The sequence below is a fragment of the Brugia malayi genome (genome assembly GCF_000002995.4).
Source record: "Brugia malayi strain FR3 genome assembly, contig: Bm_v4_Chr4_scaffold_001, whole genome shotgun sequence".
Classification (NCBI taxonomy): domain Eukaryota; kingdom Metazoa; phylum Nematoda; class Chromadorea; order Rhabditida; family Onchocercidae; genus Brugia; species Brugia malayi.
The window spans coordinates 5,096,812-5,112,842 of record NW_025062478.1 but is presented as its reverse complement, the minus strand read 5'-3'; the positions used below and the strand labels follow the sequence as shown (position 1 = coordinate 5,112,842).

The following is a 16,031-nucleotide window of genomic DNA, read 5'->3' as shown; positions in this document are numbered from 1 at the left end:
TGGACAGAAAACTGCAGTTGTCTTCCTCGTTTGCGCCGCACAAGATGGCACCACTACAAGCAATCTCCACTGACAATTTAGGAAGCGACCTTCAGTAACAATTTAGGGAGTCTGTCCCGGGACGGTTCGGAGACACTATGCCACTGTCGCATTGCTAGGTGTTTCACTGCATTTCAGGATATGAAACGGACACATCTCAGGACTCTGTGCAGAATGATTTCGACTCGCTATAACGTCGCAAATTTACGCTATACGCATTGCAGAAGAGTTGTTACTGTTATGGGCATCGAAACCAGGCAGTTTTTTTTTTTTCAGTTAACATAAATTTCTAGAAAATTAGCCTCTGATAATTAGATTACAGTAAATTGCACTTGAAGAGAATATAATCATAGTAATACATCTGCATGTTCTACGGTTCTATAGCTTCTTTTAAATGATTGCAGTCTTTAGTTTAAATCTGTGATAATAAATTTGAGGTCAGTTGTGATGATACGGCAGTATGTATTTTGAACAGTGACAGGAAGATTCTCAGTTCTCGTCGCTATGCAGATCGCGAAGTACAGAAAAGACTAGGTGGAATTTGTCCAGCTGCAGTGGCTGACCAGGTTCATTATTTCGATTGATATGCTTCGTATTCTTTAAGTTGTTGGAGAGCTTTTTTTTTTTTTCTTTTTTTTTTGAACTGAAGAAATGATAATTGAGATTCCAGATGATAATCCAAGTTGATAGCCATTTGGAACATTTTTATGTTTCAAAACGAAGTAGTTATAGATAATTTGCGTATCAGTTACTTGTGTTTCCAGTGTTATTATGCGGTATTTATAGCACCGTTCGTACATCGATCTGTTTGTTGACGAATGCTTAGATGAAAGTCGAGTGAGACTTTGTAATCTGGACGGTATAGCGGTGACAACACAACCTGGTCTGGTCATCTGTCTTCGAGTTGGTACCGAAAAAGCTATCTCTTTGGCAAGGTATATCGTAATATGCATGGATTTTCCTGACTTTAAAACATAGTATAAACCTTGTTAATACATCTCTTTTTTTTTGATTGTGGTCTTTTTGGAGACATTGTGAAGCTCCTCATCCTAAAGCATTATTGCATATATTTTAGAAAAGGTTGCATACCGCTTATACCAGTTCATCACATGCAAGCACATGCAACGGTGGCTACTTTGATGACAGAAATACCTTATCCATATGTGTCTGTTCTGATTTCTGGTGGGCACTCAATAATAGCTGTAACTAATGGACCGGACGACTTTGAAGTTCTGCTGACCAGTATGTGTGGTAGTCCTGGCGAATGCATGGATAAAATTAGTCGAGCACTTCATTTCGAGGAACCGGAGTTGCTTGGTTTACATCCGGGAGCTGCCCTTGAAGTGATAGCGTCAAGGTGCGAATTTCATTTATTTCTGCAAATTAGGCAGTATTTTCAACTGAGGAGCTTGTATTTAGATCGTCCGTGGATGGTTACAAACGGTATCCAATCGATGTAAACAAATTTATGAAAATGGCTTTACACTTCAACTTTTCATGGATCAAGACCACGTACCTGGCTATGATTTCGAGGCAGAGCATTCTCAGTGTCCCTGATTTTTGTGCAAGCGTTCAGGTATTGCTATCTGAGTAATCCATGGGTTTCAAAACTTCCTGGCTTTTTTTTTGTTTGTTGTAGAAGATTGCAAGAGACTTTTACTAGTTGGCATGCGTTGTTCAAAGAAAATATTTTCAGCATTCCATCGCGAACTATTTGGCTGAGAAATTAAGCTGTTGTCTACAATACTTGAATGATTCCAATAAGGTTTTATTTCATTTAAAGTACTTTTTATATATGTGCAGATACAAAATGGCATTTTTGCATGATGTCATTAAACCTAATTCAGAGCTTCATGATTTTACTATGAGTGATATTCTTTGGAACTATTTGATTTCATTCCAAAACTTTATCCTTTTTTAAACTAATTGGATTATTCCACCATTGCAGATCCCATCCCGTAATCGTTTGGTTTTCGTCTCTGGCGGTGTTGCTTCCAACAAATATATATTAGCTAGATTTAATAATGTTTGTGAACCTCTTGGCTACAGTGTCTATGCTCCTTCACAGTTTTATTGTTGCGACAATGCAGAAATGATAGCATGGAATGGTATACAATTGCTAGCAAAACGGCAAGTTTCACATTTGGATGGACAGCAAAACTGCCAGAAATAAGTGGATTGAACTATCGATAATTGAGAAGTGTAAGCTGGACAACTGACTGAAACTATTAATCCATTCTAATTTTGAGTTTATACAATCAGTTGTTATTTGCAGTGTGTGGCATTTGTTAATGCAGCACTTATTTTTAAGTATCTCAGTTCCATGAGAGATGAATTCCTCCCCAATTAAATTTATCCATCAGTTCTTAGTTGTGTATCGTTCCATTAAAGTTTCTTTAGTTTTTCAGTTATTTCCGAAACCTTTTTCAGGACAGTTTCCGTTATAACACCTGATAAAATACCTACAGATATCTTTGTTTCGTCACGATGTCCTATCGGCGTCGATATTTCTTCAAATCTTCGGAAATATCTAGGTATGCCTTGCGAAACGCCGGCAGAAGCAGCAGAAAGGCGTAATATTTCACTTAAATCATAAGCCGTGATGCAATTATATTTTTTGGAATAAAGGAACAACGAGGCAGTACATTTGTAATTATAAAACTATGCTAGCAAATCAAAATTCAATGGCATTCTATTAACATTAAATCTTTTACTAGAAAAATATACTTATGCTTAGATCTACTCTATGCATGCATTATGTTTTCAGTAATAATTTAGCTCAAGATTTTTTTGAAAAATTTTTTGGAATTGCTACTTGAAATTTTTGAAATAAAACACTCAACTATTTAGTGAAGTCGGAACTCATTACTTTTGAAGGCACTCAGTTCCATTCCGATTATATTTTTTACGAGTTGAGATCGATAATGTAAATATGAAGACAATAACAAACTCATACAAAACGCATACATGAAAATGTAAAGCAATACTTATGCAATTAAGTAATATGATTTTAATGTGCTTATTGAAAAGTGGAAATTACATAAAATACACTCACATTGTACATTCGAAGCAAATTTTAAGGGAACTTTGTATTGTAAAAGTTTATGGGACAAGATACAGTTTCCTGTTGAAAGAACTGGAAATTCAAGGATGTTTCATGTCTTTTCCGTCTTAAAATTCCAAAATCTCAGTCAACAAGCATTCTCAAAAAGAATTTTTGATCGGAAAATGTGAAGTAGGTATAAATTACCAAATAGATAAGAAAAAAAAAAAAAAAAAAAAGAAAATTGGACGCACTGTTATGGTATACGGATGTACAGAGAAATGTAAAAAGCAGCAGGAGCAGGAGCTGTAACCATACTTCAACATACAGCAGCGATGTCATTTCAGTTAGTTTAATTCATTTTATGCAGCCAAATCAGTGATAACTGATGATGACGCTGACGGGCATAGAACTGAAACAATCCACAATAAACGGTCTATCCTTCCAATAATTGCTGCCACATGAAATAGTTCTCTTGTTTACCATCGTTACTACACAGTTGTTAGTTGGGAAAAAAAGCTGAACTCAGGAAAATCAATTTAAGAATATCCGAAGTGATGTGATAATCAAAACATATTTAGAAATGTTCAAAGCAATGCAGTAATAGAAAAAATCGAATTTCATGACAATCGGAAATGTTACCAGTTAAGATATAGTCAGTGAGCATGCTTGGTACAGCAGGACTGTCTTCATCAATTGCTCGCAATACTGAAATTGTTTTTAAAGATAAAGACAGGACAGAAATATTTGTTTCCAGCTAAAACATATTGCTTTTGCCAGTGAACACTGATAAGGCTAAACCATCGATAATTCAACCAACAATATATTGGAACTGCTTGACAATTAATGTCACCGTTAGACGCTACATTGAACAATAGTGTTACTTTAATAATTAGATTAAAGAACGTTAAAATAATCACATTTGATGAGCGCCATCAATGTATTCATGTCTACATACAGACAACTTTCATCGTATGGAATTGTCGCCGTCATATACTACAAAAAAATGATATTCTAATTTTTAATTCAAAGACGTTTGCCTTGAGATGATCATATAGTAAATCCTCAAATCAACATTAAACATTAGAAACGATTTTCATAACAATTAAATCAGAATCATTTGGCCAGTTGCGTACAAGTTATGTAAAATGCCCTATTACAATGACAAAAGAAAATTTCACAAGAAAGTACTGATGCAACTTCCCTTTTCAAATTGAGCGTACGACACAAACTAAGAGCACGAAACTCTAAACATCTAGACCTCTTTAAAATCAAAGCAAGAAACTTTAACCCATAAATTTACAGATTCGATTAATTCTGTAACACATGCTTGCATACAAATCTTATCCAAATCTAATTTTTAACCTGTGGCAATTGTGACGGGTCAGTTTTCAACGGTTTACGTTTTCGTTCATTAGTGAAGTGTCTTCGGCGGTTCTGTATAGATAAAAGCAACGATATGAATGTATTTTTCATTTCCTTCTCATATTCTAACTCATCACGATGCGCCAACTGCTCCACCAAACTGTCATTGTAGACCTGAAGAAAATAACGCTAAATGGAAGAAAACGTGTAAGATTAACAACGATGCATGCTATTATTGTTTAATTCTATTCCCAGAAAAATGAATTAAAAATTCTGACATACTCAAGAGCTGGACAAATACTTTCACAGATATTATTTCCTTGTGAAGTATTATATTAATTTGATTTCATTATAAATCAACTTAATATTAATTTTTACTTGTATAAGCTGCTCCATTTCAGCACTCAGAGCAAGCAACCTGCTATAGGAAAATGATTCCAGATCTGAAATTTTAAATAGTTAAACTTCAAACAGATCGCTGTAAAGATTTAGTAGGAAACAATTTCGGAAATTACAATTTTATATACGAAAACACAAAGAAATACAGCAAAGCACTGGAAAGTAGCGAGTTACGAAGTTTAATACCACGCAAAAAAGAATTGCCACAACGACGACAAAAAATTAAAAATTGTAATTTTTTTTTGTTTTCCAAAGCGTTCTTTCTTGAAAAGTAACATAAGTTATGAGCTTTAAACGACAATGACAAATGAGTAAATACTGCACATCCGAGCGCTAAAGACATAAAGGAAAGGTCATGCATTCAAAAATTTTGCATTCAGTAAGTAGAGCAAAGAAAGTTCCATCCTTGAATTGAAAAGAAAAAAAGTCGAAAAAGAAAAAAAAAAAAACGATTTGCCACTGTTTAAATATAGCAGGATGCTTTTCATTCTTTTTCACAACAGTTAGAAATTCATCCCATTCAAAAGTACTTACCTTCCAACACTAAAAAATGATGAATAATCTATTATTAACAGTTTGGAAATTTCAGCAAAATGAGTATCGAACAAATTGTTCAAATATTTCAATAATTTGGTTAGGTCAGCAAATTACACAGTACTGATCTTATACATTCTTCTGTTAACATTTGTACTGACTTTCAGAATTCGACGTAATGGCAACGGCCTGTCGTAGTTTGATATCCATGTCGTATTGTCCATTTGGTAACGGTGAACGCATTGACGAATACATGCTATCCATCGATTCCATTGTACGATCAGTCATTACCGATCCCGAAAAATCACACGACTGAAAATTTCAGCTAATCTCTGTCATTTGTATAACAAGTGTACCGAACATGTTCAAACAGTATAGCAATAAATGAAATGTTGAGCAAAGTGTAAAATTACCTGAAGCATTTGGTCAATTTCTTCAATCACCTCGTCGGCAGTTTGTGGAGGTGACTCTGACAAAGGACCACGCTGACTGATCAATTGATGCATATCTAGTGCACTCCTCAGCTCCTCATCTTCCGATAAATCAATACCAAGATCACTGTTTTCCTGAAAAACGATGCCTAAGTTTCCAGGTGTTCATTGATTTAAAACTTTATAGGGAAGGAAACATGAACTTTTCATAGTAGATGGTGAGCTTCAGAAGTTTTCAGGTTTCTAACAAAAATTAGATATAAAAGGCGAGCAATAAAACTTTTTCGCTCAGTAATATACAATTTATACTCACTTTGTTTCGCCGAATAAAATTAATATCAGCTGAATTTTGCGATAATCTTTGATAGGGAAAATTATCGCTAAAAATGGAAACAGCAGCTCCAACACAAGGGAAGAAACTCACAGCAGTGACAGTAAACTGATGGCACATTGATGCTAGGAATAAAGATTTGTGCTTGTATTCTTCGCTTGATACTAATAAAAGCCAAAGTAGAAATAGAAACGTCAGAGAAAATAAAACTCCAACAAAAAATTTTTCTGTACTCGAAGACGAAAAATTTGCTCTTTTACTCTAGTGGAGACAAATAATTAGAAAGGAGAAAAAGAAGGAAAAAGTAAAAACCATGAGGAGGAAAGCTTAATGATATCTATACTTAAAAAAATTCTTAAAGGTCTCTTTCGTTACACTCAGTTACGAAACCAAATGACACAATCAATTTTAACAACAAATTTATCATTCCTCAATTTCAAGTTTTTTCCCTTCTAATTTCAATCTTTACTTATCAAGCGAGAACAGTTAATTATTGATGGATAGGAAAACATAGAAGGATTCATGACAAGTTCGACATGCTACTACCACATCAAATGATCAAGAGAACAGTGATTTCCGTAGTCTCATATGTCAATGATGAAGTTATCCCTCGGTTTCATGAAAGTAAGTCCATGTGATTGGGTTACCAGTATTTACCCCACCAAAAGTCAGTGAATTCGAATTTAATAGCTCTCAGCGTCAAATTTAAAGACTCTGTAGCCCATCCGCAACAGCTTCTGGAATATGTATCGTCCTTTCATATCATGCTACAACTCTTTCACTGCCACAACAAATCGAGGTTTTCTTTATTTTTTTCTGCAAAAATTTGTCAACTGTTTAAATGAACACTTCCACTCTGCAAATCGACAACGATTCATAAAATTAAGAATGAAGAAAGTATTGAATTTTAACTATTATAAGGAAGTATAAAAGTGATTGAATAACAATCTAATAACATCAGATGGATTCACTTTTCCAACACAATTCATATGAGATGAGTACAGAGAAAGAGAGGGCATTTCTTTATCGAATTTCTGCCTACCAAAAAAAAAAATTTTTTTTCATGGCTCTTTCACAATAACATTGCTACTAAAGAGCTTTTTCAATGGTAAACGGGGAAAAGAAAAACCCTCTCCCCTTTTTTTCTCTCTGTTTCTCTTTAAAAATTATTTGAGAGGAGGCTAGATCTCTGAAGCGTGCTAGAATTATACGTTTACCATTGCCCTCATCCTAAGCGTGTTTTATATGAGTTCTGTTAACAAATGAATACATTTTTTAAAATCCCACTGGGAATCTCTCTTCTTGATTTCATAGTTACCAAATGAGTTTCATAGTATGGCTTCTACAAAGAGTGGTTACATAATTCTGCAGAAATTATTCATCTAAATGTAACTGAAAAAGACAGTTCTCTGGACGGCAAACATGCAGTAAAACATATTATAGGAGGACTTCCTCTCAATATCTTAGCGAAGTTACGTAATTCGCTTAAAACTGAAGTAATTCAACTACTAAATTTAGTTATTAACTGCATATTACGAGCTATCCTATACTTTAACCCTAATTTCCTTTTTCCTCTTAATCCACAAAGAATTTTAATTTACTGAAATGCAGTAGCAATCTCGGTGGTCAATAAATTTTAACTAGCAGGAATGTTGAAATGATTTCATAACTATTTTAAAGATTCCATTACACTTGAACTTATAGCTTTAACTAGAAAAGTATGATTCCAGCCCTATTTTGAATCATCGCAAAAAAAAAAAAACCGATGGTAGAATGAACCTTGCGTGGACCTTGAAGGTCGAGAGCAGGAAGTTGTAACCGCCTTGTCTGCGTCTTCGAAAAATCAAGTGGAGGCATATTGCCGAAATTTCCTGTCAGAGTCCACCAAATTCTGGAAAAAAATAATGCCATTATCTCCAGATTTAATCCTGTTCAAAATTAAAATAGATATTACTGATTAATTGTCCGCAGTATTCGCACAATGGATGTCTTCGCATAATATTACTAGAATTGATTTGATACTGTGCCATGAATAGAAATTTTTTGAGAACTTCAAGGAAATAAAATTGATACCGTGAAAGATATGTAATTCTCAGTCTTAATTCATTTCATATGATTACAATCTTGATATATATGAGTTCTACGGAAAAGAAATCAAACTTTTCAGAAAACAAAGAAATTATTTCATCAAAGTTTTCAGCACACTTTATACCAAGCTTATTTGTGCATGAAATATTTGTTTGGAGTTCTGCATTTTTAGAATGAGTTAATCTCGGTTAATGGACAAAAATTTTTTGATCTGATTTCTATCATGTTCAGGAGAAACAGAAACAGAAATAAACAGTTGAAGTATTCTACCAATTATCTTCTTTACGCAATGTTACAAATCTAATAAGCATCTTCGCAATCCCGAAGATAAATGATTATTTAAAGGTTCCTTTACACTAAATTTAAAAACGATATTACAACGATTTTCCTGTTCTCATGAAATGATAACATTTCCCTAGCTATGTGGCAATTTTCCTTTTTTTTTTTTGCATTAATATAGATCATTTCATATAAGAAAAATAACAAATTTTGAGCAGAAAAGAAGAAAATCCTGTTATGTTTTCTATATATTAAACATGTCAACGAGAAATTTTTTAAAAGTAGGGATTAGATAAAATTTTAAATGCTTTCTAAAGTTACGGAAGCGTAAATAAATCGATTTTCAGATTTGTGACCTCCTTATATATTAGGTTTTCTCCAACAATTTGCCTTAAATGCCTTAAGTATAAAAAAATACAAGAAAAGCTTCATTTTTTGCCCACTGATTTTCCCGTTATCCTATACCGAAAATTTTATTAGAGCATGTCATAACAGGAACTTATGTATTTCTCCTTTTTGAATTTGTTCCACTGTTACAACACAAGAAGTGGAAGTGATGAAAAAAAAAAAAAAAAAATGAATGCTATCACTAAGAAATTATAAAAATGGAAAAATGAATCAGGAATTTAATCCTTTCTATATGAGTGAACAAGAGTAAAAATACGAACCTCCCTCTTATATATGCTTTACGAATTTCCAAAAAATTTACTCAGCTTCACGACATCACTGCTAGATCCCTCATTCAATAAGATGTGTCTTATCATATTGATATGATCATATCGTACAATTCAACTTTTTTTTTGCATTTCAAAAGTTTTAAGAAAACCTTAAAAGCAATAATGAAAATGTATACACAATAAGTTATCCACTCAATATTTGCTTACTTGGACAAAAAAAGAGCTATTTACTGTTAAAGTACTTCTATTTAGTATAAGTGCTTATTTTATGGTTCTTTAAACTGATATAAAATCTGGAAACCTCATAATCGAATCTATCAAAGAAAGGGAAGTTTTTAAAATAGAAAAATACAAAAAACAAGTTGCAATACAGCAAAATCTAAAAACTATGTAAGCAAGACGCCGAGATGAAACTTTGCAGAAGATATTTTTATTGTATTTTATGTGTTGAAACTTAGTATAGCTGACAGTTTTTTCAAAGTTAATTCCAATATAATTCAAAAAATGTCAGAAACGAATTGCATCCTTTAAATTAAGGCAATCTATTTTACATAGAAGAGTGAAGAACGACAATACCAACTCCTACGATGAATGTTTGTGGAATTATTTTCGATAACATTGACAGCAATAATTAGAGCGATACTTATCCCCTCATTTTTAAGCTTTTGATTGAAATAAGAAGCAACTACTAATATATGCTGTGAATATCTGATATAATGTAGAGACCTCAAAATTGTAACTGATTATAACAGTATCTTTCTCAGGAAAAACATTTTTTTTTAAAGTGAAGGCACGTATGATATCAAATAAAACGTTGTGCTCGAATAATCAAAAAACTTACTGGCTTTCAGACATGATTTCATCCTGTGATCGCACTTGTATAGGTGCTATTTCTTCGGTGGCCTTATTAAGATCTTTGAAGCAGTGCGAGATTTTCTGATCAAATGTTCCGACCAAATCTTCCAAACTACCCGATAGATTTTCCGTATCGAAATTTTCATCAAAATTGTTCTCGCAATCACTGGTCCTACAACAAAAAGTACCAGATGAAAAGTGCTAAAGGGCTGGATCATTAAGACTTAAAAATTTTAAGGAGTCGACTTTTGTAACTGAATTTTTGACTTTTAATTTTATTAAAGAACTTTCATATACTTTTCTGAACCTTTCAGCCTTTAGTAAGAGTTTTCCTCCTTTCGGATACTTTTGCAATCTAGCAGATGAAAATTGTATCCAAGCTTGCCCACAAAAACATCATTTGCATTTTTTAAGGATATTTTATAAGGATTTTCAATTGGTTCCTACTTTCAGCGTTTTCAAAACATATTGGCCCAAAATCTTCAAGTGAAAAATGTAAGCTGAAACGAAAAACGGAATACGGTTGAGAATTAGATAGCAGTCGAAACATTCCCTGCGATTCTGAGCTGAGAAATGATGGCCATGTTTTGGTCCGATAAGAGTGATGAAATTTTTTTTTATCATGCACAATTTGAAAATGAAAGAAAGATGAATAACTTACGTCATATTCTCAAGAGTATTTTATCAGTGCTCAAAAATCAACTAATCTAATTTCATATTTCAACAAGCAGATAGAGACGAATTTTTACATATCCTAGTAGTAGAGTAGCATATATCGACCCGAACAGTTATATAACACTTTTGGTTCGAGAAAAACCCTGAAAATCATTTGCACGTGACATACGCAGACCCTAATGAATCACAGCACCATTATTCACTGCTAATCTGTGGCTTTCATTGTATCAGCCAACAGCTGTTTCGAAATGTTCCCTATGAAACTTAGACTCTCACGACTATCCAGATTTTAGTTCTCATCACTCAGATCTCTTCCTGGGATCTACCAGCCGAAGAATAGAAGACGGAGCGGGGAGAAGGAAAGACGACAAGGAATTAGAAGACAAGGAATTAGAAGTGGAAGAGACATTCCACATATAGACATGCGAGGTGCAGAGTGAGTGAAGTTTTCATTCCCGGAGGTTAATAACCTTTAAGGTATCAAAATTGCTATAAGGATAGCCGGGGCAGAGAAAGAGAGACGAAAACATTGGAAGAGAAAAAAGCAAGAATAAGGAATGCACGCAGTCCATTCAGTTCACAATTCTGTTCAGGTTTATTCTCAGCACTCTTTTCAAAACTGGTCACATGGCTTGTCACTTTATATGCAATATAAACTAACATACTCTCTTTAGAGTAAGTACGTATAGTTATCCCATGGAACTGTTTAATTCCTTATTTCCTTCACTGAAAAGTAAAATTAAAGACAAAGTATTACTTAATGGTCATAGAATTAGATCATACTTGAAAGAAAAAGTTAGAGCTAAGACGAAGTCATTCAGCATATCATCTACGTTTGAAATTCAGGACAGTGAAAAATGACTGGCCAATACGAATTCTATAAAAGAGACACAATTAAAGAAAAGGAACAGACTCATAGCACTGACACAATGTTAGCTATGCTAATGTGCCTCCATAACATTGAATAGGCATCTGCAGAATCTCTCAGTTTTTATGTCTACTCGTCTACTCATTTCTTTATTCTATCTATCTCACTTTAATTAAGACTCATTTAAAAGATGGCACAGAGTATGGAATGAAAATCGATATACTGCGCTAAATATTAATAAGTCTAAGTCTTAATCTAAATTTCTCACAGAAATTAGTAAGTTCACTTTACCAACCAATTCTAAACAGAGAAAACATCGAAAAAGATCCAAATTCCACCATATTTTAGCATGCTATAAATAAAATATTATTGCTCGCAACAATTTCTACGGTTTCCACTTTTTCTAATTGCTTCCACTACTTCACTTGTTGCTTCTCCTTCATTGTTTTTTCTCTTCCCCTTCTTTATTGATTTTAAGTGTAATTTTAGACAGTTTTAGTGTTACATATTTACTTATAAATAAGAAAAATTATTCGACGCTTTTCATCAATTAAACAATGAAATGATTCTTTAAATTTACACGCACACACAATTTACAAAAATTCTCATGAAAAAAGACGACTATGGAAAAAAGAAAATAGAGGAAAGGACACAAAAGCTATGACATCAAACTTTATGCAAAAAAACTTCAACTTCATTTCTAACAAGTTCATTTACTCGCATGATGTCAAGAACTACTACCAATCACTATTAAACTCTGTCGATAAATTTAAAATCTGAAGTTGGAATAACCAAGAAAATGAAATTCGGTGTTCAAAATTTTCAGGAAGATTATGAAAAAGGGAAATACTGCCAACTGGTAAATGAACAAAAAAAAGCGGTGGAAAGGAAATTTATGTGAATTATGAAAAATCAAGTCCAAAAAAAAAAATCGGCTGGGAAATGACTTGGACAGAGATCAAAACTTCTCTTTCGCTAACGCGACATAATTCTCGTGCCTAATACTTCAATAAAGAAAGATGAACAAGTTTTGGTCCTCTCTATAAGTGTCAACCTTGCTTGGTTCTACACTGCAGCTTCAGCTTTAATTCATATGTCATCGGATTTGAAGTCAAAAAAGTAGTAGTAATTTTTGAGCAAAAATGTAAATAGAATTCAAGATCGCATTACTTTCCACCAATCACCTTTAGCAACTTGACTGAGTGGTTGACCAAGGAAAGATAGCCCGCTGCATTAAAAAAGACCATTTCGATTACTCAAAAAAAGAAGGACGATTCCTCACTGAGATGACGGTCAAAGCAAATCAGGATGTATAAGTTATTTTATGTTACAAGGAGGAAATCCATGAAAAGAGGACTTCAGTCTAAGGTTATATGGCTAATTTAACATTTCACTGCTTAGATATGAGATTTGTTTAACTGTAAATATAGTGATAGATAAAGTAAGCAGCGGATAGAAAAGAATCGACAAGAAGCAATTTAGACAATTAATTAATGAGCCTTCACTAAAGGTATTTCTCACTTTCACCCTCCCTCTCTCTCTCTCTCTCTCTCTCTCTCATGCACAGCATTCAAAAACCTAAATGAGAAGAAGAGAACAGTAGAAGAATTTAAGATTGAGAAAACTCCAGTATTGAAATAAAAAGATCAGGCACTTACGACTGCTGTGATGCCACTTTGATGAAGTCGAGATCATCTTCCAGATGAGCCAGAGGCACTTCCGGTACACTACAGTTTATATTTTCGACCATTCCCGTACCCATAACCATAATAAAGTCATACCAGTCACAAAGAAGCAGGAATAAAATTGTACCGGAACTGGAATTAGGATTAGAGCAGATTTGAACAGAAATGCCAGTATCGATGACGTGGGTCTGTCGACGACTGTCACCACCTTCAATATTTTATTTCTTGATAGAGATCCTTCTACGAGGTATGCGTTGGTTCGCACCCTCTAGATGAATCGCTGTGAGGCAACTAACCCGAAAATCAATCATTCTTTCTCGAACTATTTGCTGCACTGGAGACATGTGACAAACACACATACAGATGCACACACAGACATACACAGACAGAGACACAGACATGCATTTGCTCTGTGTATTAGCATCAGAGCCTGGTACTCTCTTGTCCCTTCAAGTTGACAGTCCTTTATGCCTTCCGTCAATAAAGCAACCAAATAGCTTGAGAGAAGTACTGCTAGAGCAGTAGTGGCATATTCGCTCCTCTCTCTCCTTAACTCATCCAATCCTTAAAGAGACCTACAATCGAGGCATTGTTTATAGTGCATTGGCCAGTAACACAACTGCGCCTCATATACGCCCATTAAGCATCCGCCATTCATCAACTATTTTGCAATCTGTTTATTTTCATAACTACACTAGTTAAGCTGTCTCGTCTGGCCATGTTACTGTATCAAAATAAAGGTAACATGCAAAATACCAAAGTTTGTCTCGAAATCTTGTGGGTAAATTCATCTTGCATCAATCATATTTGGGAATAAGTATACACATAGAGCAAACATGATTGATAAGCGATGACAGAAAGTAAACGACTGTACAACTTAAGCATACATCGCATCACTGAAATAAGTACAGCACAGTTGGTGATATCAACCAGAAAGTACCAGTTTCATTCCAGTGCGGTGGCATAACCTGCAACCTTCTCTTAATTAATTAACTGCTACAGAAATTTCCGGTTATGCTTAGTTTTCTTTAGCAGGACAAACGATTAATTAATTATATAACAGAACACTGAAAAAAATAGTAGAATTCGAAGTTATTCATTCCATTTATTTAAATTATTTCAGGATTACTAATAATTTTTCTTGTTTAGCTTTGTGAATTTCCAGTCATGCGCAAAAGTTGTAGCACTTGCAACACTTTATCAGACATAGAATCATTGGAATAGCTGGATGACAATGCTGATACTTTAATTTTTCAGCCCACAATTTTCTTTTAAGCTTTTTTCCTAGCTGCATGAATATTTCTGACTTAATAGTTAGTTTGCTTGGAAATCATTAATTGAATAGCACTTTATCGCTGCTACGCTCATACTTCATTCATATTTACATTTTGCATTCTCTAACGATATTCCGATATTCTAACAATCCTATCACTTTATTTCAATGTTCATAAAGCTCACTAAAATTGAAACCAAAAATTTCAGTTTAACTGATCAAAGAGAATGTCTATCTGAACTATATTTTTAACAGTTGAGACTTTTAACTTTTGCATTCCTTAGTCTATTGTTTTTATCATCAAATGATAAGCAAATCAGATGTTTCATTTCTTGTCGATTTTTTGTCATTGCAGGCTGGAAATACCATTCTCATTATGTTAAAGTAAGCAGCTTTAAAAAGGAGTAATTTACTAATGACATTAAATAGACATTAAAACAAATGTTCGACAATTTATAATTAAACAGAATATATGAAGGAATGTGCTTTTAAAGAAGAGCTTCGACAAATAGCTCCATGAATATAATTTTAATCAAATAATTATGTATCTTTAACACTGTGATTAGTTGTTTATTTTCTTGTTTACAAAGTTCTTATTATTGGCACATGAAGGCATACTAAGTCTCCGTGCTCACTATGTAAAATAATCAATGCTCATTGCGTGACAATTAGCGTGACAACTACACGTATGCCAAGAAAAGCATCCATGAAAAGAAGGTTGCTTCTTTCCAGCTGTTCCTTTCAGCACTCACATTCCCATCAATTAAATACTTCCATTTCACTCATTCATTTCTCAAAACATTTTCCTCACTTCTCTTCTCTCAACGAATTTAACTAATATACCATAGTTAAGGAAAGAACAGTGGCTAGAAGTTGACTTATCACAAGGGTAACTCTAAACAATACTCCATCAACCGGAGTGCATTCTACAGATTTGCATTTAAGAACCTCCAGACGAACTGTTTTGAAGACGAAGTTTAGAGATGATAGTAGTGGAGTGGTGCCTGTCGAAATTCACTTAAACTTCGACGGGCATGAAAGGGATGAGCAATGGAAGGAGGGGGGGAATCTGTCTAGAGATCTCATGTGCAACTCAGCTTATCAACTCAGATCTTTCCTTAATCGGCTAGTGAATTCATTATCTTAATAGAAAAAATTCAAGGTAAGTTTTCGGCCATATTACAACGAGTTTTTGTCTAATTTGAATTTTTATTGACCGGTTCTATAATTTGACTCGCAATCCTGACTGGTCGTAGGTTTGTCTGAGGAATGAGAGTGTAATAGATGTAAGATTGACGTACCAAGTGAAGAATTTATGAAATAAAGGTTAAGGAACCGGTATTGACAGTGACCTTTAGGTTTTCGAGAGGTATTTCCATTGCAAATGTGTTTGCTTTAGTAGTTTGAATTTCTGAATTTTCGTAATACGCATATTTGTGATTTTTGAACTAAGGAAAAAGAATTGATGTGGTTAATCAATTTTTCAGCT

At 33.9% G+C, this 16,031-nt stretch overlaps 2 protein-coding genes across 6 annotated transcripts; one reads left to right on the top strand and one right to left on the bottom strand.

Moving 5' to 3' along the window:
* Positions 1 to 180: 180 nt before the first annotated feature.
* Positions 181 to 2,635, top strand: Bm13969 (Uncharacterized protein; the record flags this gene model as incomplete). Its single annotated transcript, XM_043081678.1, has 8 exons — positions 181 to 296; positions 482 to 605; positions 826 to 974; positions 1,115 to 1,396; positions 1,459 to 1,615; positions 1,736 to 1,804; positions 1,988 to 2,169; positions 2,470 to 2,635. The coding sequence occupies 8 exons, from the start codon at positions 181 to 183 to the stop codon at positions 2,633 to 2,635; spliced, it is 1,245 nt and encodes a 414-aa protein (XP_042937612.1).
* Positions 2,636 to 3,444: 809 nt separating this feature from the next.
* On the bottom strand, positions 3,445 to 13,352 carry Bma-unc-76 (Uncharacterized protein; the record flags this gene model as incomplete). Of its 5 annotated transcripts, none has more annotated exons than XM_001902009.2 (10): positions 3,445 to 3,494; positions 3,725 to 3,790; positions 4,003 to 4,078; positions 4,448 to 4,621; positions 4,826 to 4,890; positions 5,542 to 5,692; positions 5,794 to 5,946; positions 7,922 to 8,033; positions 10,028 to 10,213; positions 13,243 to 13,352. In XM_001902009.2, the coding sequence occupies 10 exons, from the start codon at positions 13,350 to 13,352 to the stop codon at positions 3,445 to 3,447; spliced, it is 1,143 nt and encodes a 380-aa protein (XP_001902044.2). The 5 variants fall into 5 exon arrangements, with proteins under 5 accessions (XP_001902044.2, XP_042937608.1, XP_042937609.1 ...); XM_043081674.1 differs by lacking the exon at positions 13,243 to 13,352 and adding an exon at positions 10,703 to 10,707; XM_043081675.1 differs by lacking the exon at positions 13,243 to 13,352 and having other exon boundaries at positions 10,028 to 10,041.
* Between the last annotated feature and the right edge of the window lie 2,679 nt (positions 13,353 to 16,031).